General features: G+C 39.9%; 1 protein-coding gene across 1 annotated transcript; it reads right to left on the reverse strand.

Moving 5' to 3' along the window:
• Window positions 1-27,572, reverse strand: LOC137778679 (cytochrome P450 3A29-like). The gene is made up of 13 exons (XM_068565915.1): window positions 27,502-27,572; window positions 26,884-26,977; window positions 24,293-24,345; window positions 21,831-21,930; window positions 17,699-17,812; window positions 17,364-17,452; window positions 15,984-16,132; window positions 12,994-13,121; window positions 11,833-11,899; window positions 8,116-8,276; window positions 5,451-5,677; window positions 2,804-2,966; window positions 1-96 (listed from the first exon to the last, which is right to left on the reverse strand). The coding sequence occupies exons 1-13, from the start codon at window positions 27,570-27,572 to the stop codon at window positions 1-3; spliced, it is 1,512 nt and encodes a 503-aa protein (XP_068422016.1).

Raw genomic sequence — 27,572 nt, forward strand, 5'->3', positions numbered from 1 at the left:
TCAGGCTCCAGTTAAGGTCCCATCTCTGGGCTCAACCATTAGAACAACGGGTTTTTCTAGTTGAATAAGTACCTGAGGGCTTAATGTCAGGGGGATCTGCAACAGTTAAACAAACACGTGAGAATCGAATAATGAAGCACCGCCAGCAAGAGAAACAAAGTATTGATATATAAGATACATTATAGACAACAATACTTTACAAACATATAACAGCTAGTTTTAGCATCATATACCTTTGATTCTTTTCTAAAAACTACAAATTCCATGTATTTAATAGATACAGGGATGGTCAGCTTATCTGTTTTTCGTAGGGTGAACTTTAATAGTTGTGTCTTTCAAGGAACTGGCCACATTTATGTATAAAATATATGGAGTAAAGTTGTTTGCCACATTCCCTTATTATCTTTTTTATTAAATTAAAATTTCCACCTATTGAGACATAGCTGTCTTACAGGAGTGCATAAGTTTAAGGTGCACAGCATAATGATTTGACGTACATATATCGTGAAATTATCACCACAGTAAGTTTCATTAACATCCATCAGCTCATAGATACAAAGAAAAAATATTGTTTCCTTCAGGTGATAGCTCTCAGGATCTACTCTCTTAACAACTTTCCTATACACCATACAGAAAGGTTAACTACAGCCATCATGTCGTACGTGGCACCTCTAGTACTTATATATCTTATAACTGGAAGTTGGTAGCTTCATCCAATCTTCCCTCCTTATCTCTGATTGTTTATACTTATTCTTTAAGTTATGTCAAGACGAGATAGTGAAAGCATTCATCTTTCATTCTTTCCACAAAATATCTATTGAGCGCTTATTTCATACCAGGCTAGAGACAAAAATCTGGTTGGCTTGTGTTCTTTTTTTGATTTAAGTTTTAGGTACAAAGGATGAAGTTTTAAAATTTACCAGATTCTTAGGCATTATGGCCAACTGTCTTGAGCCATGTAAAGATAATTTTGTGTCCATTGAAACTTGCAAGGTAATCCTAGTAGGAATCACACATGTTAATTACATGGGCTTTCCTCAACTTCTGCAGAGTCCAGTCACCTCTCCCAGTAGAACCCATCCAGTTTCATGATCGGAAGAGGTCGTTGTGAAGCATTATGCCTGTTTTTTTAACATTGCCTGTCTCCCAAATGTAGTGCAAGTGGTGAACTTCTGACGACCTACAGTGTTTGGTCCAGTACTTTTAGCCCCTTTCTCACCCAGTCGCTCCTTCAGTGTTGGGGGAACCAACAGAGTGACCTTCTCATCTCAGTTGACTGAAGGGCAAGCAAATTGTCGTGGAGGGAGAAGCCCCAGCCTGTGGATGCCTGGGTGGAGCTTCAGGGAGCACCTGCCCTTCCCAGGTGTGCCAGAGGCCCCCTGTCTCTCAGGGCTGAGTCCCCTGTCTGTACACACCTACAGGACGGCCACACAGATGCCCACAAGTAAAATGGAAACCATCTCTATCCTCCTCTTCCCTGAGAAAGCCTACCCAAGGGGAGGAGCTGCTTATTAAATGTGTGACTCCTAGAAATAAGCCTTCTTATAGGGCCGTGTTTGAGATGAAAAAATGGTAACTGTTCTTTGTGTTCTTCAGAGGAGAGATTCCAGATCTTTCTATAAATGTAACACCTTGTTATTTTAAAATTTCAAATGACACTCATATATGTCCCCTGCAGATAGACATACACACGTACAACAGGCCTGTACACAAATGTCATTTGTTAAATTTCAAAAGTTCAAATTATTCAAAATTTGTATCCAAGAACTCTAATCAACTGCACATCTAACTCCTTAAACATTTGCTGGGTGACTGGGAGGCATTGTTCAGAGTTTACAAAAGGAATAAAATGAGAGGCTACAGTTAAAGATGTTCATAGGTGTAAAGAAAACATAGGAACCAAACTGGATGGTTCCATGACAAAGTGTTAAGTTAGGTAGTAGGAACCATGATGCCAGCCTGTGGTAACTGATACAGAGCAGAGGGGAGAGTGGGCTCTGGACTGGGTGGGGAAGGCTCCAGGGAGGGGCTTGGGATTGAACTAGAACTTGAAGGGGGAAGAATAGAATGGGGGCGGGGAAGAGCACACAGAGAGTTATTATTAGAATGTAAAGGGAGCCCATCTTGATGGCAGCAGGACCCCTGGAAGGTGAGGGGGCTGTGGGAGTCCTTCACATCTGGCAGAAATGCTTTCCGTCAGGGGTTCTCACCGTGACTGCACAGGAGAATCTGCGGGGGTGTTTTGAATGCCACACTCTGGGCGAATTATTTTAGAATAAATGAGATGACCTAGGCATCAGGATTTTTTAAAGCACCACAATAATTTCATTATACAACCAGTGGCTGAGGACCACTGTCAGGAGAGACTCTGTAAGTTCTGATGGAGAAGAGCATCCCTGAAAAGTCATGATGTGGTCATCACTAATCTCATGACCGCACACACTTCCCCTTCCTTCCGGTGGACTTGAAATGAAATTTAAAACATTGCTGAGGTTCAAAAGACTGCAAATAATCATGTCATGCTAACTGCATTGACTCTAGATGACCTTTAGAGTTGGGTCATTACAAAGCCACAGGCTTAGCCATCCAGAGCTGAAGGACCCTTAAAGGTCACAGATGGCTCCAAATACATTCATGTCCAATATGACAAATTATTCCTTGAATAGAACACATTCATATATATGTGTGTGTGTGTATATATATAGATATATGATATCTATCTATCTATCTATCTATCTATCTATCTAATCAGTTTTAAAAACGCACAATAAACACAATTAATGCAGCTAGGTAACTGTCTGACCTGTGTTTCTTTGCAAGGTTTGAAGGAGAACTTCTGCAGGACTTTGACAACAGCAAGTTTCACGTTCATGATACCAAGTCTCATACCAATGCAGTTTCGGGGTCCAGTTCCAAAAGGCATGTGTGTGTAAGGATTTATGCTCTCCTTGTTCTTCTTACTGAACCTGGTTCCACAACAGTAGATGAAACAAATTAATGAAATGGAAAAACCACAAGAGCTCAAAGTCTGAGGCTTAACACTCAACTAGTAGCATTAGGGATGCCTGTGTGAGCTAGTCATTGAATCCTGCTGTGGTGATTTTGCTATGAGAAAGGTAAGCTCCAGATCCTTCCCATTCCCCGGACCCTATAGGAGGTTTCAGTCCTGTTGAGGAGATGAGATGAATGCTGTTTAAAAAAAAATTTATCTCTAAACACTAAAATTACATTCAGGCAGTAAGATGTTCATGCTCTGAACGGCAGCAAGGAAATGAGACTGATTGAAGGAAACGTGGGTTCCTGCCTCCACGCACACTTATGTCGGTCATGTGCTCATGGGGGAAGGAAGCAGGAGAATCATCTCCCAGGATTTAAATTGTCATTTCCCCCTTGTATTCCCTTCCTTCCCATCCCCTTGTGTCTGTCTGTCTGTCTGTCTGTCTGTCTCTCTCCCCCACAGCACAGAATGCTTAGGTCACATTTACATAACTATATGACGCTACTGTAGAATAACCACTGATTTCCTTGTCTATCTGTTCCACTAGCCTATAAATTCCTTGATGGTTAGACCTCTGTTTTATTCAAATTTGACTCCTCAGTATTTGAATATATTAAGGAAAAATATGGAATTGTGGAAAGTGATAATAGCATTGTGATTATGTATATTTTAAAGATCCCTACTTTGCAGAACATTTTGGAATATTTACAGACACTGTGACTTCAAATAATATGGGAAGATGGAGGAGGGTAGCAGTAGCATGTGGCTGGAGCAGAGACATGGGGTGGTTGTTGGTCAGGGAATGGGCACATATAGATACATTAAAAGTCCTCCACAGAGTAGTACCTATAGAATATACTTGTGTATATGTCAAAAATTCTCCATGATAGGCTTTTTTGTAAACATTTGGATTTCTCACTGCCTGGCCAAGTCCCTGACACACAGGTGAGCACTAACTCTCTGCTTGACGACTGAATGAATCAAAAACAAATTGGGAGATTAGGATTGACATAAATACACTACCATGTGTGAAATAGATAGCTAGTGGCAACCTGCGGTATAGCACAGGGAGCTCAGCTCTGTGCTCTGTGATGACCTAGATGGGGAGGATGGGGGAAGATGAGGGGGAGGTCCAAGAGGGAGGGGATGTAAGTATACATACAGCTGATTCACTGTGTTGTACAGCAGAAACTAACACAACACTGTAAAGCAACTATACCCCAATAAAAAATAAATAAATAAATGAAGTGAACCAAAATGAACAACAGCAACAGCAAAAAAGAAATAACAGTGAGTGGTCTCTGGTTTTAGGTTCGTGAAGCTGCAGGAGAGGGAGCTACTGAGCTTCAGGGAAACACAGAGGTTCCCTGGGCCAGAAAACAGAGGACCTGGTCCACTCTGACTTCCTGTTTCAAGAAGTGCTATGTGTAGAGGTTATGCTAGCACTCAGGACACTAGGGCGAACAAGACAAAGTCCTTGCCATCAGGGAGCTTATAGTCAGGGGCTCATAAAAGTCTAGATCCCAGCTAGTGCCCTAAAATATTCATCCCAAATTTTGCTCACTGTACAATAAGTGGGAAAGCATCAACTCTTTCCAGCGTCCAATCTGTACCGAAACCACACCTTGACTTTGAATTCCCAAAAGGAGATGCTCAACCCCTCCAAGGAGGAAGTCTCAGACATCTAGACAGCAGAGAACTTCTCTTTGGAAGGTCACCAAGTACTGAGGTAGAAGGGAGCTGGCCCAGGTCTGCAGCCACAGACAGAACCAGGGCACCTGAGTCCACCTCCATCCTCAGTGAGGCTGCCTGAACCACCAGGGACGAGACCTCTAGGTCCCCAGCCTGCACTCCCACAATAATTCTAGAGGAAATGTAGCCAGTGTTTAAAGAAATGGAAATGTGGGAACATTAGCGATGAATTCAAAGAGGTAAGGAGAACAGACAGAAAAACTTAAAGGAAATAAAAAGCCTATACACCTAAAATAAGATAGTGGTTAGGTAAATTATGGCATATGCATACAATCACTCATATACATTATATATATAGATATATAGATAGATACACACACAAATTCACATAGAATGTTGTTTATAGTTTACTGTTAAATCAAGTAAGCAGTTCAAAACCAAATTAAATATACTACCATTCTAGTTTAAAAAATCTATATATGCATAGACAAATGTCCATGCGGACATACATCACATTATCAATGAGGCTTATCTTAAGGTATTAGGAATGTAGACAGCTATAATTCTTTTTTCTAGTCCACAGTTTGTAAAATTTGATTCAAACAATGATCACTCTTATAATAAGAAAGAACGTCAAACAATAAAAAGATGCACAAATAAATGATTGTACAATCACTCATTTGTCTCCTACAGTAAGAGGCGTCTAATATGCTGGAACCACTCTGGATCAGAGAGGGTTCCCTTCCCTGGGTTCTCCTACCTTTCAGGATGGAACTCCTCAGGCTCTGGCCAGTGTTCCGGATCTCTGTGAATAGTGAAGAGTGGCACCATCACCACTGTCCCTTTGGGAATCAACACCCCATGGATTTCCACATCTTTCTTACAGACTCTCTCAAGTCTAGCAGTAAGTGGGAATAATCTGAGAGATTCATTCAGCACCATGTCAAGATATTCCATCTGTTCCAGGGACTCATAGGTGGGAGGCACCTGGAAGAAAGAAATAGATTTTGATAAATTGAGATTGGGGATCAAACTTCAACTCAGTCTACATAGTCCTATTGAAATGGTAGGAGCTCCAGAGAATAATTTCAACTGGTAAAGGACCTTAACATTTATAGATGTTTTAATATCTATCATGTCCTTTGACCTGCTCAGTGGCCCACTGAGATGTGTGGAGTGGTTATGACTACACAAGGACATTGGGACAATCCCCTAAACAGGGCCTGAAATCCCGCACATTATTATGCAGTGTATTTTCTTTCTCACGAGAACAAACATGACTAATAGACTATGACCCTTAGTCTTAAGTGAAATGTGCCAAAGTCACTGTTTTCTTTCAAATGCGAGGCCACACATCTGTACCAAGGGAAGAAATGTATAAGTGCAAATCCTCTATTCAACATAAATTTTTTTACTTGAGAAATCTCGTTTACTAATTCTTTTGACTATACCTATAAAATCTGAAAATACTTTATGATATTAAAACTCTATAAATAATTTAGGGAGAAACAAGTTGCTTTTTAAACCAAATATGCAAAAGAAGGGTAAAATGGGTGCTACAAGGAACACAATTTCAGATCCAGGGAAAGTTACAAGAGGATGAGACCCCTACCCTCAGCCACAGCCTCTGTTGCTGGAACAGTCTCCTATTGTCCCTGCAGGGGTGACTGTAAGGTCTGAAGGTCTAAACAAGCCACTCCAGCCCCAGAGGCCAGCTCTCCTCACACCACAAAGAATTCCACTTTTGGCAGAGATCTGAGACCAGTGGGGGTGACACGTGGCTGTCACGTGGGGTTATATTTAAGGGGCAACATTGTAGAGGGTAAGAGTTGGCTCAGGAGACAGACACCCTGGCACATAGGTTGGCGTTTTCACCACTAGGTACACGACTAGTATGTGAAAGTATTTCATCTCTCTGTCGCTCAGGTTTCTGAAATGTTACATGGAGATAATTAGAGTTGACACTTCATAGGCTTGTGTGGCAGAGACGCTCACTGCTCACCCAGTATCCACGTAGTCCCTGTATTTCCCAGCCCACTTGAAGTTACAGGAAACCAGCTTTGCCAATGGGCTGTGAACTGAGGCGATTATGTCAGTTCGGGGACAAATCATTTGAAAAGCCAGTGAGCAGCGCTCGAGTCCCTTATTCCCCGGACAACAGGAAGTCCTCATGTTCCAGATAAGGCAGCTACAGGAAGGTGGAGACTCTTAGCCTGTATCCCTGAGTAACGTTGTGGAGCAGAGCTGCCCGCTCCCATCCTCCGCTAACAAGCCATGCTGGTCATGTAGACGTGGGTTAGAAGGAAACCTTTGCTATGAAAGCTCTGAGATTTGAGGGCTCATCTGCTACTGAGGCATAACTTAGCCTCTCCTGACTTATACAGAATTTTATGAAGATTAAATTCGTTTATAAATAGCATCTAGAACAGACATATAGAGTAAAAAAAGCAGATGTTGGCCAATAGTGTTCTTGTCATTGTATTATTATAAAAGAGGAAGAAGACAATGCTTTAGCAATTCTCTCTTGCCTGGTGACCATCTTATTACAATGAAAAGAATTGCAATATGTGGTTTACCAGAGAAGACAGATCATCTCTAATTTAGTTAGGCACTACGATCTATCCTTACCTTGTATTTGAAGGACCCAGGACTCTGAAAGGTCATAAAATTTGTCCAAAACCACAGCCAGGACTCAAACTCATGTCCTCTGTTTCCTACTTTAAGCCCTTTGTTGTTTAAAGGCTCCTCCTAGTCTGCAGTTTACCCAGGGCAGTAGACTGAATTAATGGTCCCAATTTTCCACCCTTTCCTGTGTCCATGCCCTTTGCCATCTACCTTTGTGGTTCCCTCCCATTCTGGCTCTGGGGTTGGCCAGGTGGTTTGCTTTACACCAGTGGAAATTTGGCTAAGTGTGATGCTAGGAGAGTTTTGAAAATCACCCATATGATTGGACTTTTGGTTCTTGCCATCTACCATTGCCTTGAGAAGTAGACATGTGGAGATTGAGAGGCAGGAGAAGCAAGTGTGGAGTTGAGTCAGCCTAACCAGCTTAGCCAAGGCCAGCCTAGATCAGCCAACAGCCAGAACCAAGCAAGTCCAGCCAATATCAGCAGATAACTATGCAGACACTAGAGCAATAGATGCTTACTGTTAGATGTCACTGAGGTTTTGTGATTTTTATGTGGCATTATTGTGATAACTGATATGCCAGGACCAGCACTTGTTTCAAACTACTTATATTTCTGTGAGTAGTACGCATTACCTATGTTTTCCCCCTTTGTGTTTGACTCTTGAGATCCTTCCTAAATAGCGCAAGTGAAAATTTTGATACTTATGCTTTTTGCAAAAATCTCCTGAGAAGTGGCAAGGAGACATTCGTGCTAAGGCTTCACTTTCCCCCTCCCTCTCCAGGTATCATCACTCACCTTACTGGGGAGAGTTGCATCAATCTCCTCCTGCAGCTTCTGCTGGATGTCAGGGTGAGTGGCCAGTTTATAGAAAAGGAAGGAAAGAGCCTCAGTAGTGGGCTCATAGCCACCAAAAATAAAGATAATACCTTGGGCCACCATTTCTGGGTCAGACAGAGCTAAAAGGGGAGGAGAGACATTGTAGGTAAAGCATGTCAATATAAAACATCACAGGTTAGAGGATGAGACATCCAAATGAGACTCCCAAATCCCTAGGGAAAAAAATGTAAAAGCAATTCAGAGCAAAACTGGGAGTGGTTTGCACTCTCATGTCTGTTTTACAGAGCCAGAAACAGGCAAAACGTGTCTTAATCCAGTTTTCCCTCAAGGTCTGTACTATACTTGGCCCTCTGCTCCTGGTTATGCCACACTTTCCACAAATACAGCTGAGTAATTTCAAGAGAAGCATTTCTGTCTAACACACACAGCATTATCAGTATGTCCCTTGGAGAATCCTAAATGCACTTTAGCTAGAAACAGTATGGGGTAGCCATGTTTTTCCTTTAAAAAATTATATTATTCTAGCTAAAGTATAACATGAATTTTTTTGAGAAAGTTTGCAATACTAAGGCTATACTGTAGGGAAAATTAATAGAAGACTTGGGGCACAAGTCTTCAAATGGATGATCACAGATATACAGAAAGTACAGAAAGAAAAAAAAAAAAGCTAGAAGAGTGCTGATTGATCCTAGTCTAATCAATGGCATTAAAATAGCAGAAGAAAGAATGTGTCCTTAGAAGGGCATTGGCCAGCACACAATATAGAAAAATAAGATCCAGGGAGTGGAATTAGCAATGCTTATTCAGTCATGACCTGAATGTCACCTTCCTCAGTACAAGCCCCCTCTCTTTGCTCTCCTTTGTGCTCAGCAAACAGCCCTTGTGATTATAAATTGGTCTCCATTTTTATTTTCTCCTGAGAAAATCCAAGCATGGTCAGGCTCCAATCTATCTGATGGGACTAGACTAGATACTTAGAGCACTCAGATCAACATGGTACCTGCCCAATCATGTAATTCACAACTAAAACAATACAAAATGAGTGGAAGAAAGATCTACAGAGTTCTGATTTCCCCATGATGATTTCTGTGAAGCTGTTGTGGGTAAATTCAACTATCAAATTCTTTCCCCCAGTTAGCATAAACCCTAGGATACTAAAAGTTTAGAGCTGTACTGTCTAATATGTGGCTATTTAATTTAAATTTTAATTGATTAAAATTAAGTACAATTTAACATTTAGTTCTTCAGTGGCATTACCCATATGTTCAATAGCCATATGTCTAGTGATTACTGTATTGAACAGTGCAGATATAGAATATTTCCTACGGAAATTTGCATTGGACCACATAGTTAGATAGACGTCAGATGGATAGATAGATAGATAGACAGATAGATAGGGACATAGTTGTGGATATATTTATAGTGGTGTGCTAGAGTCATCTCATCCCTCTCTCAAGAACCAATCTGTAAAAATCCAAGAATATTGTGAGATGGTTGTCAAACCATTGGTACCTTGAAATTAACCAAGTGGGAGTATTCATATCATGGAAATAAACTAAAAACCAGGGCATTCTTGTTTTAAAGAGACGCTCTGTTTACATCACTGGTTATGAGTAGACATAGAAATACTTGGGGCTTCCCTGGTGGCACAGTGGTTAAGGGTCCACCTGCCAATGCAGGGGACACGGGTTCGAGCCCTGGTCCGGGAAGATCTCACATGCCGCAGAGCAACTAAGTCCATGCGCCACAACTACTGACCCTGCTCTCTAGAGCCCACGTGCCACATCTACTGAGCCCATGCCACAACTACTGAAGCCTGTGCACCTAGACCCCGTGTTCCGCAACAAGAGAAGCCACCGCAATGAGAAGCCCGTGCACCGCAATGAAGAGTAGCCCCCGCTCGTTACAACTAGAGAAAGCCCGGGCGCAGCAACAAAGACCCAGAGCAGCCAAAAATATATAAATAAAATAAATAAATTTTAAAAACCAAACAAACAAAAAAAAGAAATACTTATGTTCATCAGTCTTGTGTAAATATATTTGATGATATGTTTGATGGTCTTATCTTTGCCCACCAAAAGGATGTAGAAGCAAAGAAACCATAGTAGAAATGACCATTCTTAGATCCCAGGTTTTGATTTCTAAATACCATTTCTCACTAAAGGAAACCAGAACTCCTTTCAGGGCTAGTCAAGGGAAACAGAATAGATACCTGGAATGTCTTGCATCAGAATAGAGACACAGATGTAGAGAACGGACATGTGGACACAGAGGGAAAGGGGAGGGTGGGACAAATTGGAAGATTAGGTTTGACATAAATACACTACCATATGTAAAATAGATAGATAGTGGGACCCTGCGGTATAACACAGGGAGCTCAGCTCTGTGCTCTGTGATGACCTAGTTGGACGGGATGGTGGGGGATGGGAGGGACGTCCAAGAGGGAGGGGATATATGTATACATATAGCTGATTCACTTCATTGTACAGCAGAAACTAACACAATATTGGGCAACTATTCTCCAATAAAAAAAAAGAAAGCGAGGAAGTTCTCAGAAAATGATACTCTATATACTATAATGGTGGATACACGTCATTGTACATTTGTCAAAACCCATAGAAAGGACAACACCAAGAATGAACCCTAATGTAAACTATGGACTTTTGCTGGTAATAATATGTCAGTGTAGGTTCATTGACTGTAACAATTGTACTTTGATGTGATCTTTTGATAGTGGAAGAGGCTGTGTGTAGGTGTGGGGAGGATGTATGTTTGAAATCTCTGTTCTTTCCCCTCAATTTTGCTGTGAACCAAACTGCTTTAAAAATAGTCTATTGGAAAAAAAAAACATTTAAGAATAAAAAAAGAAATAAAAAAGGATACAGGAGCCTACTTAAAAGGGATCCAGTGGACAAACCTGAGAGAATTTTAGAATCAAAGTTAAAAATGATATGAGAGTAAATTACACATGAGAATGTATTGATATAGATAAATAAATAAATGATGGGGGAGAATGGAAAGCTCTCCCTTAAAATAGAACATCAACTGATAAATACAGAAGAATGATGAAATTACAAATTCATTTTGCAAACATCACAGTAATGAAGTTTTCAGTCAAAAACCATCCATGGTTGATAAAACTAGTAGGTGACAATTTGAAGAGGGACACTATATTTCCAGTCTCAAAGGTTTCTCCCACCAGCTGCTTGTTAATGACAAAGGAAAAAATTGAACTTTACAGTAGACTAAGCTAGTGAACACAACTTTAACCAAGTGTTCCAAGTTAAGGTCATCAACACTGGGGCAATGTGCCTCCTGATGGGATGAAGCCTTGATGCAAATTTCCAGGCAGAGGTTCTGACTCTTTGGGTCTGGAGGAGCCTGAGAATTGACATTGGAAACAAGCTCCCCGGAGGTTCGGCTGTAGGTGATCCACAGACCATGACTGACTTCTGGGCAAGACATCTTTGTTATACTTGCCCTTCGAGCTCTGAACAAGGTTGTGCCTGTGTACTTCTAGAAAGTACCTCTGGCTACCATTTCTGTCTGACCATGCGTCTTCCTTCAATTTGGCAGAAATCCCCAGCTGCCTGGAAAACATCCTGCACATTTTCAGAACCAACCCCTAGCTCTGCGCCTCCCCACAGCGGCCCCTCGTAAGCTCTCCCTGGTTACCTTTACGGGTGTCCACCTCTTTGGAATTCTGAGAGTTAATCATCAGCTGAAGAAGATCCACTCGGTGCTAGAAGCAGAAAGAAATTTCAATGACTGAAAGTCACCTGTGAAGTCAGAAATAAATCAGGAGTGTATATTTCACCTCTTTCCTGAGAATACGGCCCTTTAAAGAGCTGAAGGCTGACGAGTACTGACTGAGGCCTCAGTGAGCAAAACATCCACCTACAAATCTTGGAGAGCATGATGTTTCCTTGAGAGAAACCCAGCCATCACGCCCAACTGCTTTTTGGTCCTCACTCCCTAATCTTTGTCTTCTCTGGCTTTTGAAACAGCTTCTTAACCAAAGAGTTACCTGCTCTCTCTCCTGTCATACCTGTTTGCTCAGGAGAGCAAGAAGAAAAAACCTCAATCTTTTTTTCCCTCCAGCTTTAATTCTTAAGGAATGGCCACATAAATTAATACCCAGACATTTGCAGAGTTCACTGGCAGCTTTTGTAGAAGCAGCTTCAAGAGCCCCATCCTTCCAGAATGCTACACAACTTTCACTGCTTTCCTGGGATACCCAGCCCTGTCCCCCTGACCTGCAGACATCCTTGTGCTAGCCTCCAGGCCTCATGAGGCAAGGCTGGCTTAACCAGCTTGCAGTCTCATTGCCAACAGAAGACCCCTGCCCACTCTAGCCTATGAGAGGGCTCAAATTTAACACAGACTACGCTCCACCAGGTGCCTGATGGGGCATTCCATTGGAAAACCTGTAAAATAGGAGGCTTGGATTTGAAGTGATTCTTTGCCAATCTAATATTTGGTGAAATATGAGTAAAATCATTTATAAACAGTAATTTTTATCCTTTGACAATTTATTGAAGGGAAATGGTAAAGTCTTAACTCAACAATATTTATGCAGTGATATACTAATTGGCACACCTATTTTAAACTTAAACATTTCTCTCTGACTCATTTTCTTATCTTCTTCCCCAAAGAACTTACCCCCAAAGGTAAATTATATATTTATTTACCCCCAAAGTTTAGAACTCTTCTGCTCTAAAATCTATAGTTCTCTACCTACCTTAAAAAATGCTGAGGTGTGCATAAGTCATGTGTATACAGCTCAATAAATTACCAAAAGGTGAACACCCTCATGTCACCACCACCAGATTTTACCGTTTCTTTATCTTTGAGGCGACTTTCCTTGATCCTTTTTATAGATTTTGTGATAAAATTCACAGCATTTTTTGGAAACACAGAGAGATTTAATATTTCAAAGACTGGACGAAGGAACGGAAAAAGTGCTGTAAGGGAAAAGATAAAAGGAAAGCAGAGTAAAAATGCAAAATTTACCTGGAGCAATTATAATTTGCACTACCAATCAGAGAGTAAGAGACACCAGGGTTCTCAACCAGGATCAGTCCCTCTATGACCTTTGCTCAGACTTCCAAGCCAAGGCCTGAGCAAGGGCAAGTCCACATATAGGGGTCATCACTATAGTCATGAGATCAGTGGTCCTCCCTCTATCTTTTGCGTGACCAGAGGAACAGGATTACATTTTGGACTTCACTGACTTTTATCTACTGAACTACAGTTTCTTTGGCTAAAAGAGACCATAGTCTGCTACTTCAGTTAATCATGGTGTTCAAAAAAATAATGGGATAGATTTAATACAGTGTATGTCTTTCAACCATAATGGAATGTAATTTGAAATCAATAATAGAAAGAAAATTGGGAAACTCACAAATGTGTGGAAATTAAACAATACACTCCTAAATAACCAATGGGTTGTAGAAGAAATCAAAAGGGCAATCAGGAATTACTTTGAAGTGAATAAAAATGAAGTCATGACATACCAAAACTGATGGAATGTTGCAAAAGGAGTGCTCAGAGAGAAATTTATGGCTTTATTTATCTACATTTTAAAAGAACAAAAATTTCCTATCAATAACCTAATAATTTTCCACCTTAACATTCTGAAAAAAGAGGAGCAAACAAAAACTAAAGCAAACAGAAGGAAGAAAATAATAAAGATGAGAGCAGAAACTAATGAACTAGAGAATAAAAAAACAATAGAGGAAAATCAATGAAACAAAAAGTTGATTCTTTTAAAAGACCTTTTTCGCTAGATTGACCAAGAGAAAAAGACAAAAGACAAATTGCCAGTGTCAAAACTAAAGAAGGGAGACTACCACTCACATTAAACGAATGAGAAGGACTATAAAGGACACCAGAAACAACTCTATGCCAATAAATAAGATAACTTAGATAAAATGGACACAAAATACAGAAACAGAGGCAAAAAAAAAATAGACAATCTGAATAGACCTGTAAGAAGTACAAAGTTTGAGTTAGTAATCAAGAAAAAAACCAACAATTTGACAAAGAAAAGCTCAGGTCCACATGGTTTCAATGGGGAATACTACCAAATATTTAAAGAAGGATTACAACAATTTTTCACAAATTCTTCTAAAAAATAGAAGAGGATGAAACACTTTCAAACTCATTCTATATGGCCAGTATTAATCCGATACAAAAACCAGGCAAAGACAGCATAGGAAAAGGAAACTACAGACCAACATATCTTATGAACATGGATGCACAAATCCTCAACAAATGAATCCAGCAAAATATAAAAAGAGGTATACACCACAACAAAGGGGGGTTTAATTCAAGGAATGCAAGGTTGTGTAATACACAGTTTCAATAGCATAAAGAACAAAACCATCTGACCATCTAAATATACAGTAAAAGCAACTGACAAAATCCAACACCCTCTTGTGATAATAACACTCAGCAAAAAGGAACAGAAGGGAATTTCCTCAACCTGATGAAGGCCATCTACGAAAAACCCACATATAACACCATACTTAATCGTCAAAGACTGGATGATTTCCTCTAAGTTTAAGAGCAAGACAAGGAAGCTTCTCTCACCACTTCTTGACTTTGTACTAGAGGTCCTAGCCAGGAGAATTAGGGAAGAAAAAGAAATAAAACGTATCCATATAGGAAATGAAGATGTAAACAATCTCTATCATAAGATAACGTAATCTTGTATATAGAAAATTATAAAGATTCCACTAAAAACTTATTAGAACTAACTAACAAGTTCAGCAGGGTTTCAGGATACAAGACCAATATACAAAAATCAATTGTATTCCTATACCTTGCAATAAGTAATCCAAAAGTGAAATTAAGAAAATAACTCCATTTATAATAATGTAAAAAATAGAATACTTAGAAATAAGTCAATAAAAAAGTGCAAAATTTCTACTCTGAAAACTGCAACGTTGTTGGAATAAAGATCTAAGTAAATGAAAAGCATCCCATGTTCATGTATCAGGATACTTAACATTGTCAAGATAGCAAATCTACAGATTTAACACATTCCCTATCAGAATCCTAGCTGGCTTCCTTGTAGAAATTTACAAGCTGAATTTAAAATTCATATGGAATTTCAAGGGGCCCAGAAGAGCCAAACCAATATTGGGGGAAAAAAAAAAGGAAATAAGTTGCAGGATTCATACTTCCTGATTTCAAAACTTATACCAGAAAGGTGCAATAAGCAAAGCTCTATGTCCTAGCAACATCCAAATATATCATACAGCAGTTTTAACTGTAGTCACATTGCACATTATACCACCAGTATTTATTTATGTTATAACTCAAAGTTTGTAGCTTTTGACCACCTTCATTCAATTCCCCCACCACCCAACCCCACTTCTGGTAATCAAAAATATGAAATAGTTCTTCTATGAGTTTGATTTTCTTCTTTTTGATTCAGCATTTAAGTATTTGTCTTTCTCTGTCTGACTTATTTCACTCATCATAATACCTTCAAGGTATATCCACATTACGCAAATGGCAGGATTTCCTTCCTTTTGATGGCTTAATAGAACTCCACTGCACGCACACACACACACACCCACACGCACATACATATACATACCACATTTTCTTCATCCATATGTCAACAGACACTTAGGTTCTAAATATTATTGAATTGTACATTTTAAATGGGTGAATTACATGGTATATAAATTATATCTCAATATAGATATCTATAAAAGGAAGAAAGAGATGGAAGGAAGGAAGGAAGGAAGGAAGGAAGGAAGGAAGGAAGGAAGGAAGGAAATAAAGAAAAAGAAATATAGTAGTCCACGTACCTGAAAAGATAAGGAGTGGATCAAGGAAATCAAATCTTAAGAGCTTCTTAGTATGTTCCACAAAGGGATCGTGTGGGTTGCTGAGGGAATCAATCTTCACTCCAAATGCTGTGCTAGTAATCACATCCATGCTGTAGGCCCCAAAGAAGCTGAGTAGAGAGAGAAAGACATGGACAGTTCAGATCAGCACCTCTTCACCATCCTTGCCCAACACATGCAACAAGAGGTCCACGTAAAATCAGATGCCCAGACAAGACAGGTAAAGAGCCACACTCTTTCAGAACCACCCATGGAAGAGTCTATGCTACTATCACTCACTCCTGAGGTGTGTCTGAGGTGCCAGTGATGCAGCTGGCCCTGTGCCAGGAGGGATGGGGACACTAAGGCAAGTTAGACATCCCCCCATAAACTCAAGGAGCTCAGTCATAGAGGGATAGACACCCATAATCAGACAAAGTACAGTAGCGTGTTTTGACTACAGGCCGTAATAGGTGTATAAGGACTGTGTCTGAGCAGAACCAAGGGTGTAAAATTAACTCATCCTGGGGGAGTCCAGAAAGGGGACGTTGATCTGGATCTTGCCTCAGCACAGAACCTGTGCTCAGAGCTGATTCCTCTTCAGTGAATTACAGAAGAGCAGCACCCTGTTCTGAGTTGCCAGGAACATCATCCCTCACTGTCTTACACCCCTGCTAAGGATCCTGAAAGACCCACACTTCCTCAACTCCAGTGGTCTGTGGTTGCCCAGAGGGCAGACTCATTTCTGTAAAAGGTAAAGAGTAAAAATATTTCTCATTAAAAATAAATAAATCATTCTAAAATTGACTTAGGGGATTGAACAGCTAAGTGATCCTATGTCCCCAGGTTTTCCAGGGCAGTCCCAGTTTACTTGTTGTTCCTGCATAGCGAAAAAAATCCCAGTTTAGACGATCAATTCTATGGTCATCCTACCCATAGCCTGTACAAGGTCTTCTGTCTTTTTGGACTGACGGAAAGGGGAGTGGTGGCAAGATTTAACATTCAGTATTTGCAGGTGTCCTCAGCCAGATTGTGAAGAGACCTAAGTTGTTCCAAGTTCCATATTGTGATGATTGTATGTCACCCACTGCCTACCAGTATGCACCAAGTCCCTTCCCTGCCACCATTCCATGCCATCCACACTCAAAATTGGTGCAGTCATGTTTCTTCCTTCTCTCCTGGCTGTCCTGCTTTATTTGGCGAGCCACCTCTCTTTCTGGGATGGGCCTTTGGGAGTTGTACCACCACATACCTACTTCTGTCTGGTCACTACAGTAACTCAGCAGTGGGAATCTGGCTCCCTGGCAGGCAGCTGGAGGGTCTCAGTGGAGCTCAGATACCAGCAGCTTCGCCCCTACTTACTCTTTCACGGTGATGGGCTTGCCTTTCTCTGCTTCCTTGCTCAGGTTCCTCACCAACACATCTCCATATGTGCTAACGATGGGGAACATCTAGACACAAAATAAACACCACTCGAAGTTAAATGTGGAGACTCAAGTCCTAGAAGGACCTGGCTTTCCCATGAATGGAGCAGTGACATTTGATAAGGAATCTCATAATGTCTCTTCTAGGAGGTGAAGATAAAAGGCTATTTTAGGAAGCTTGAATTTAGTAGCCTCCTCCCTGGAAAAGGACTGTGATTTTATTTTCTACCTTATTCTTTAAGTTTCTAATTGAAAGTCCTCTTCTTTTCTTACCTCCTTGAGCTTTCCACTGGTGAAGGTTGGACACAGCAATGTTCGTATTTTCTTCCATTGTTGATCCTCAGCCAGCGAGATGGCATTTTTCATAACTCCCACTGGACCAAACGTCTAGAGTTGAAAAAAACACATTTTACCCTACATAAGTTTTGAAAGTCTTGACATTTGTGGAAATTGTGTTAAATGTGCACCAATTATTCAACAAATATTTAGTGACTGTCTACTTGGAAGCAGGCCCTATGCTAGATGCTCAATAAATATTTTTCCCAAATTCATAGCTTCCTGTGAGGGTCAAGGAGACATGCAGCCACCTGACATCATTTCCAGACTTTATATGCCAATCTCCTTTTAAATGAAATGACCCACATAGTAGGAAAACTGTTCTTCCAGAGGCATAGACAGGCATAAGACCTAGTTCATCCTCCTGGGCTGTGCAAAGTACAAGGGTATTGGTGATAGCCAGATAGCCTTGGCAAAGTGTATGTTGACTCAGACAAGTTCTGTCTTTACATATATCTAAAGCCTGAGCAAGTGGAAAAAGGGATGTCTTGATATGGTGATTGTTTCTAAAAACAGTGCTTAGCACTTGAAAGATTAGGAATCTATTTACTAGTCTGAAGAAATAATGCAATTACACAAAAAAATTTTCCCCTACATTTTTTGCCCAGGATAAGAAGGAAAAAAGGTAATTCTATTTCTCAACTTGGGACTGGCCTATCAAACCAACCTGCTTGGAAATTTCCATATTCTTCCAAAATAAAATTTTGTTTTAAAATGGATATTTCCAACACCCATTCATGATGAAAACTCATAAACTAGGAGGAGAGGGAAACTCCCTCTACTTGATAAAGGGCATATGCCAAAAACAAAACAAAACAGAAAAACTATAGCAAAAAAAAAAAAAAAAAAGTCAGTACTTTGCAAAGATCAAGTAAATCAACTGAATTACTAACTTAAAATCTCTCCATAAAATATCCCAGGCCCAAATGAGTTCATTGCTAAAATATATAAAACATTTAATGAAAAAATAACTAACCAAGGATACTTTTCCCAAAAAAGGAATCCTTCAGAAATGAGGGAGAAATAAAGACATTTTTAGACAAACAAAAGCAGAAAGAATCTGCCACTACTAGAACAGCCTTACAAGGAAGGTCTTCAAGCTGAAAAGACAGAACACTAACTAGTAACATGAAATCATATGAAATAATAAAACTCATTAGTAAATGTAAATATACAGTCAAATTCAGAATACAGTAATATTGTAATGGTGGTGTGCAAATCACTTATGACTCTAGGGTAAATGTTAAAAGACAAAAGAGTTTTTAAAAAGTATAGCTAAAATGATTTGTTAATAGATACACAATATAAAAAGATGTACAGAAACGAAGACCCAACACAGCCAAAAATAAATATAAATAAATAAATAAATTTATAAAAAAAAAAAAAGGATGTACAATTCACCCTTAATCAATTCAGGCTTGAACTATGCAGGTCCACTTACAGGTGCATTTTTTTCAATAGTAAATACTACAGTACTACATGATCCATGATTGGTTGAATCTGTGGATATGAAACCAGGGACGGAGGAACCTCAAATACAAAGGAACCACATAACAGCACATAACAGAGGACGGACTATAAGTTATATGCAAATTGACTACAGAGAAGGTTAGCGCCCCTAACCCCAACACTGTTCAAGGATCAACTGTAAACTATGACATCAAAAACATAAAATAAGTAGGGGAAGGAGAGTAAAAACATTCAGCTTTTGAATGAGAAGAAATAGGCTGTTATATGTATATATAAGATGTTTTCTGTAAGCTTCACTAACCACTAAGTAAAACCTGTAGTTGATAAAGAGATAAAGAAGAAGGAATCAAAGATACCACTATAAAAAAAATCATGAAATAACAAAGGAGACAAGAAGAGAAAAAGAATAAACAAAGAATCTATGAAACACCTGGATTAAGAAAATGGCAACAGTAAGTCCGACCTACAATCACTTTAAACGTAGATGAACAGATGAATGGATAAAGAAATGTGTGTGTGTGCGTGAATAATTATATATATAATGGAATGTTATTCAGCTTTAAAAAAGAAAATCCTGCCATTTGCTACAACATGGATGAACCTTGAGGACAACACGCTAAGTGAATTAAGCCAGGCACAGAAGGATAAATATCACATGATCTCACTTATATATGGAATCTAAAAAAACCAAAAACATTCAAACTGAGAGTAACATAGAGAAGAATGGTGCTTATCAGAGGCTAGTGGGAGATGGGGCAGGGGGAGGGGGAGAAGATATTGATCAAAGGGTACAAATTTTCAGTTATCAGGTGAATAAATGAAGACCTAATTTACAGTATGGTGACTCTAGTTAATAATACTGTAATGCACACTTGAAATTTACTGAAAGAGTAGATCTCAAACGTTCATACGACTCACACACAAAAGGTAACCATGAGGGGGGATGTATGTGTTAATTAGTTTGTGGTAATCATTTCACAACATATACATATATCAAAGTATCATGTTGAGTACACCTTGAGTATATACAATTCTTTTGTCCAAAATAAATAAATAATTTTAGGAGGTGAAAGACTGTATGCTTCCCCTTAAGATCAGGAACAATGCACCATTCTTTTCCTACATTATAAGAAGTTTGAACTAGTGCAGTAAGTTCTAGCTAGTGCAGCAAGACAAGAAAGATAAATGAAAGGCATACCGATTGGAAAAGAAAAATGTGTTCCTATTTTCAGCTGACATAATTGTCAATATAGAAATTCTCAAGGAAATAATAAGGAAACCTCTAGAACTAATAAATGACCTGAGCGAGTTTGTAGCATATAAGATCAACACACAAAACTCAACCCCATTTCTATATAATAACAATGAATATGTGACAACACATTAAAAACTCAGTACCATTTACAATCACTCTAAAGAAAATGAAATAATTTAGGTGTAAATAGAACAAAACATGTATGAAATCTCTATGCTGAATACTACAAACTGCTGTGAAAGGATCAAAGAAAGCCTAAATAAATTGAGAAACAATACTATGTTCATAGATTCAAAGATGTGACCTAGTAAAAACATAGATTTTCCCCAAGTTGATGTAAGGGTTAATTCAATTCTTATCAAAACCTCAGCAAGTATTTTGCAAACATAGATTAGCTTATCCTAAATTTGTAGGGAAAGGCAAAGGACCTAAAATAGCTAAAACAATTCTGAAAACAATTAAGTGGGAGGAATATTCTACTTGCTAAGACTTACGGTGCAACTACAGTCATCAAGATTGTGTGGTACTGGGGGAGGGATAGATACATAGATCAATGAACTGAACAGAGAGTAAGAAATAGACCCACAGAAATAGGCCCTAATGATTTTTGACAATGGTGCAAAAGCTATTTAATGAAGGAAGGAGTCTTTCCGCAAAAGGTGGAGGAAAAACGCAGACATTTACAGGCAAAAAAACCCCCAAAAAACAAAAACCAAAAGAACTGTGACCTAAGCGTCACATGTTACACAAAAATCAACACAAAATGGATCATAGACTTAAATGTAAAACATAATACTATATACTATTTAGAGGAATAAGGGAGAAAAACTTTGGAACCTAGGGCTAGGTAGAGGTTTCAGACTTGACACCAAAGGTACAACCCATAAAAGAAAAAATTGACAAAATTGGCCTCATCAAAATTTTAAAAAAAAGTTTGCTCTGCTAAAGACCCTGATAAGAGGAAAAGACAAGCTACTCACCATGACTATAAAAGAATAGCAGGAGGGAGCCTTATGGTGATGGAACAGTTCTGTATATTGATGGAGGTAGTTACACAAACCTAAATACATGATAAGTTTTCATACAGCGACACACGCACAAAAATGAGTGCACAAAAAACTGATTAAAACTGAATAAGCTCTGTGGATAGAATCAATGTCAATTTCCTGCTTTGATACTGTACTATAATTTTTCAAGAGATTATCATTGGGAGAAACATGACGAGGGTACATAACATGGGATCTCCCTGTATTTTTTTCTTTTGAGAACATGCTGTGAATTTATAATTATTTCAAAAAGAAAAGTTAATAATTAATTAATTAAAAATTTAAAATGCATGCCTACCCGCCGGTTTGTGAAGACAGAATAACATTCTTTCACTAGCACTGTTTTGATCATGTCTGGATCTGTGATAGCCAACACAGGCTGTTGACCATCAAAAAACCTGTGTAGGGAAAACAGAGCTGATTAAACTTAATGAGCCAGTGTCTGCAGCTGGAGCCACAACTAGAAGTCCAGATTCTCAACTAGATGTTACATAATCCCTACTCCTAGAGATCATGGTTAGAAATAACATTAAAACATGGGTTAGGTCTAGGTGGTGTGTGTATGGGTATTTCCTATACCAACTTCATAATTCTTAGGGCTTTAAAATATTTCATATCAAAACATAAGTTAGCTTAGTAAATAATTGAAGGCAAGTTAATTAACTGGAAACAAAAAAATAATTAATTACGGCGAGTCCACCCACTCTGTCATTTTTGAAGATATATCAAAAGCATGAAAAATGCAATGATGTAATAGCTGAAACTTGTAGGCACACTGATCATAAATATGCACAATGTGTCTGCAAATGGAAGAAGATTAAGAATGCTCAACAACTGAAAGTAGGATTATGAAAGGTTTCTTTGCTCTATTTTTAAAAATATGCTTACTTTATACTTCTTTAAAGGAAATCATATTTTAAATAACAAGGAGATATCCTTGGTAGCATCAAGGATCTGAAACAAAAGGACTGAGAGAATAAAGTAATTCAGAGGAACATGTATAAATTCATTTTTAAAATATTTTCTTTTCACTATTTATATTTATTCTTCGACATGGGTCCCAAGTGGGCCTAGGGCCCCATGTGGGTGACATCCATCAGCAGCTAGGCAGGCCCACTTTTGACACATGTACCACACAAAGCTGACTCCTCAGATGCGATACATCCCAATTTGTCCTGATCTCCTGACCGTCAGGACGCCCGTTCATGGGAATGGGCCGCTGGCATGAGGCTGACTCTAAGTTAATCACACTGTCTTCCGGCATTTTGTTTCCTCTATCAATCATTTGCAGTGGCTAGAACACAATGGAAGTTTTTCTACATGTTACCTATTATTCCTCTGACTTCACACAGGAATTTCAAATGGTTTTGTGATCACATATAAAAATGGATGAGAACTAAAACTTAGGGGGTTTAAGTGAGTGTCAAGTGCATTTAGTGTTGAAGCAGTGACGGAAGGGATTGAGGAGGCACTTAATCTGCTTTTTCATCTGATTGACTATATTTCTTGGATGATTTCCCTTCTTCCCATCAAAACACCTGGGTGGAGAAGGGATAGTGGCTTGGGGTAACATTTTATACTCATGATGTCACTCCAGCCTTAGTATTTCTTACACTCTGAGTTAAAATTCAGATTCTTGGGCCCCATCCCAGATCCTCCAGGTTCAGTGTTGCTGGCGGGTGGGGCCCAAGGCTTCATTTTTAACAAGCCCTCCCAGGTGGTTCTTATTTACACCTAGCATGAGAAACATTTTCTAAAAAGAGAACTGGGATCTACTATGAAAGAGTGACTCCATCCAGAGCTCAAAAGTACTAAATGTTGGAGGGGCATTTGGAGCTGGTCCAGTGGCAATCCAGTGCTATGTGTTTTTCCACGCAGTCACGTTGCCTTTTGGGGCCATGGCAACTCAGCAGAGCCCTATGGTTTCTGAGAACTTGATGAGAGAAGATGAAGAGGTATGGAGAGGAAGAACTTTCTCCCACTTGCTTTTGGCAAATAGTCACCACATTATACCTCTCCTGTTGCTCTCGCCAAACCTCCAGCAGCTGCAAAAGGGACCAGCCACTGCAATCAGCTGGGGCCACTCTACAAAATCATCAAGTCCTTCAGCCCACCAGAAACACTCTGGGTTAGAAATATTCCACATCTCTTCAAAGTCAGAGGAATAGAGTAGTTAAAGCAATACCACTATACACTTCTACTGAAAAGTCTTGACTTAAAAAAAAAAACTAAACTACATAAGTGCAGAGAAATTTTTTAAAAGCTGAGCAGAAATGGTTTCCTTTTCTTGTTACCTATACCCCTGAGTCCTTCTTTGAAAAGGACATATTAAATCCAAAATTTAGGTAAAGGAATTTTGGCTTTTAATTAAAAGTGAATCATGTGGGAGATGATAAAAACATACTTTTGTGAGCAGATATTAGAATGTTCTGGAATAATGCATTTTATGCAATTAAAGGTGCCCCAAGGAAGGAAAAAATGGCGAAGGGGGGAAGAGCAAGATACTGGGCATAAAGTGATGCTAGGAGTCCCTGGGCCTCAAAGTCTGGAGCAAAGTGATGACCTGTGACTCTCCAGGCCTGACTCAGACTGTGGACCCGGATACCTGGTGACATCTGGGATCCCTGGTAGAACAAGCCTCCAAAGCTATACGATATATGGCTTCATCTCAAGAAGCTCCCAACTGAGATTGTCCTCCACACCACAGGGGGGCGCCACATCATAACAAGTCTATCCAATGGAAGTTTCCAGAATACTCACCCCCACATTTTTCCATACTTTTTAAAACATTTATTGTCAAAATCCCAAATACCCTGCAAGAGAAAAAAATTTGGATTATTAGTTTAAATGTATTGAACTTTACCTCTGATTGGGACAAAAATGACTTGAATCGCATGGTATCAGGCTTACTATTTCCCACTGGCAAATGCAAGGAAACTCTTATTCAGAGACATCTTAGGGGAAAGAAGACAAAATAGAGGAGCTATTTGAAATGGAGAATTTAAAATCACTCGAGGGCTTCCTTGGTGGCGCAGTGGTTGAGAGTCTGCCTGCCAATGCAGGGGACACGGGTTCGATCCCTGGTCTGGGAGGATCCCACATGCCGCGGAGCGGCTAGGCCCGTGAGCCACAATTACTGAGCCTGCGCGTCTGGAGCCTGTGCTCCGCAACAAGAGAGGCCGCGATAGTGAGAGGCCCACGCACCGCGATGAAGAGTGGCCCCCGCTTGCCACAACTAGAGAAAGCCCTCGCACAGAAACGAAGACCCAACACAGCCAAAAATTAATTAATTAATTAATTTAAAAAAAAATCACTCGAATTTTCTTTGAGTATTGTAGATACTAAGCACTTACCCTTGTCAATGAATACTAATTACTCCTTGTCTTTCTGAGGGGTTTTGCTTGAGCACGTGTTGTCTCTAAAATCTCATAACCCTCTGAGTTAATCCTCCAGGAACAAGTGAGAAAACTGAAGCTGAGGGTAAGAGTTTCCTACACACACTTTCATCTCCTAGTTAAGCAGCCTTTTCATTTATCTCATGACCCCCCCCTAGAATTCTAGCAGAATAAGGAATTTAAGGCACCAGTAACCTCTTTGGGTCTAGCAGGTTTAACAACATCTAGGGCGTGTGGTGAGTGAGAAAGTGAGTGAGTGAATGAATGAATGACAAAGTAGATCGCCTTCTAGTTTTCCAGCTCAGCATGGAAAGATGGGGAGATGCCACAACTACACAGAGGACAAAGGACAGTGCAATTAAAACACTTGCCCTGAGTTTTCACTTCTGTAACTTAAAAACAAACAAACAACAACAACAAACACCTTCCTGTAGCTAAGTTTCTGCTGTGATATTTGATGGTTTAACTATGAAAAAGAAAGTCCCAGAAATGTGGGTCTTGGAGTGCATCTACTAAGGAGTTCATCTGGGCAAGATGGAAAATAAATTATTGCTTTTTCAGAGAGAAAAAAGTTCAGGAAGCTCATAGGCAGTAATGAGACAATGAAGACCTCAGGTGGGAGAATCAGGATGTGAGAAACAAGCCTTATGTCTGCAGGAAAGGAAATCTGAGCCAGAGAGCAGCCTGCACACAAGGCTCTGCCCCCTGGACACATGGACATAGCTCACGACCTTCAGTTCAGGGGCCAGGCCCTGGGCAAGGCATCAGAGCTGGATTAATATCAAGGCTCGGCCAGAATTCACGGTCCACCTGTCACCTAGTACATTCTGTTTGGTTAAATTAAAATTTTTTAAAAAAATTTTTATTTATTTACGGCTGCGTTGGGTCTTCGTTTCTGTGTGAGGGCTTTCTCTAGTTGTGGCAAGCGGGGGCCACTCTTCATCGCGGTGCGCGGGCCTCTCACTATCGCGGCCTCTCTTGTTGCGGAGCACAGGCTCCAGACGAGCAGGCTCAGTAATCGTGGCTCACGGGCCCAGCTGCTCCGCGGCATGTGGGATCTTCCCAGACCAGGGCTTGAACCCTTGTCCCCTGCACTGGCAGGCAGATTCTCAACCACTGCGCCACCAGGGAAGCCCTAAATTAAAATTTTAATAATTTTGCCAAATCATGTCCTTTCTAGTGATTTTGCATAAGTAATTCTGCCTTGCTTTTTTGTTTTTTAACCCACAGTTCATTTAGTAGTTAAATATCTGAAGTCGAAGACAACCACTATCTAGTCTCCATTATACTCTCTCTCTGCTCAAACTCATCCATGAGGTGCCTCCTTTGAAGACACAGAAGTAAAACAGAAAGTTCTTGTTCCATCTCTCAAATCTCCAAAATAGTCACTGGTACAAGAGGTGGATTAGAGCATGGAAATAACTGCTGGGGTTAGCAGTTCTTGAGGGAATTCAAGTATGTGCAAATTACTCAATGGTGAACACTAGGGTTGCCTCAGAAAGTGAAGTTTCCAATCAATCCAGGAGGAATTTTTTTTAAAAGGGTACCCGCAGCACATGCTAGCAAAAGGAAATTCGGACTGTAGTGTACACAGCTTAATGAGTCATGACTGGGCACCCCCTTCATGCTTTTCTCCTAAGGGGGATTGTACCTTCCTGGGAATCTGCATCTGGCAGAAAGAAAATCCTTTTCACAATACTCACAAGATGGAACATCAAGTCCTGTGCTGAATCAGCTAGAGAGCTGGGCTGTCTGAGGCGGCAAAACCTGAGGCTCCTAACAGCTGACAATGGAACCGTGGGGTAAACTTGGCCATGTGCTGAGTGGAGCCTATGGTGTTGTTTCTGGAAAGCATGAAACTTCAGACCTTCCTCTTGAGAAGGGGAATTTTTATTATGGAACTCAGCTGAGATTTGCAACCATAAGAAGCAAAGCTGGAGCTCAAACATCACGCACCTTTCGGTAGGATAGAATATTTCCAAAATAAGGCAGAGGTGTTGGCCCAGGAATCCCCAGCTTCTTAAAAAATCCATGTGAATAAGTTCCATATCTATAAAGTGAAAAAGAATACTAGGTCACAGGGATTGTGTAGTAAGTGCTGGAGCTGGCCAGTCACTGACTCAGAATTGGACAGTCAACCTAGGGAGGTAACATGTAGGCGATAAATAATAACAGCGATTCCAAAAGTGATATTACACTCACTCATCACCTCCTTTCCCACCTGCACTGTGAGACTCACAAAAAGTAATGATGATTAGATAAAAGCAGCTGAAGTCTTCACGGTCCCAATCCTAGAATGAATACTTGATAAATGTTTCCAATTTGAGTGTTCCTGAGAAGTTGAGGCAGGAATCTTCCAGGGAATTAATCATGTTTATTAGTTACTTGACTCTTCCATGATTTGGAGATTCTCATTCTAGGTAGAAAGGGGAAAAGTTTTTTTTTGGTAGTACCCAAAACTTTAGCAACTTCCGTTCCATTAACTTGGATCTTCAAAACAGACAAGGAAAGGGAGACCTGATTAGCACCCCAAGTCCAAGATTACAGAGGAGACAAGCCTGGACAGTTACTCACATATAGAGAAGCACCAGGATGGTAGCCAGGAGAACCCAGGTTTCCGTGGAAAAGCTTGGGATTAGGTCCAT

The sequence above is a fragment of the Eschrichtius robustus genome, chromosome 16 (assembly GCF_028021215.1).
Source record: "Eschrichtius robustus isolate mEscRob2 chromosome 16, mEscRob2.pri, whole genome shotgun sequence".
Classification (NCBI taxonomy): Eukaryota; Metazoa; Chordata; class Mammalia; order Artiodactyla; family Eschrichtiidae; genus Eschrichtius; species Eschrichtius robustus.

Coding starts and splice junctions, on each gene's coding strand:
- LOC137778679 (XM_068565915.1), bottom strand. CDS start 27,572: ATGGACCTAATCCCAAGCTTTTCCACGGAAACCTGGGTTCTCCTGGCT. Junction 16,133..17,363: donor AAGCCCATCACCGTGAAAGA/GTAAGTAGGGGC, acceptor CTCTCTACTCAG/CTTCTTTGGGGCCTACAGCA. Junction 13,122..15,983: donor TCCACTCCTTATCTTTTCAG/GTACGTGGACTA, acceptor TTTCCCTTACAG/CACTTTTTCCGTTCCTTCGT.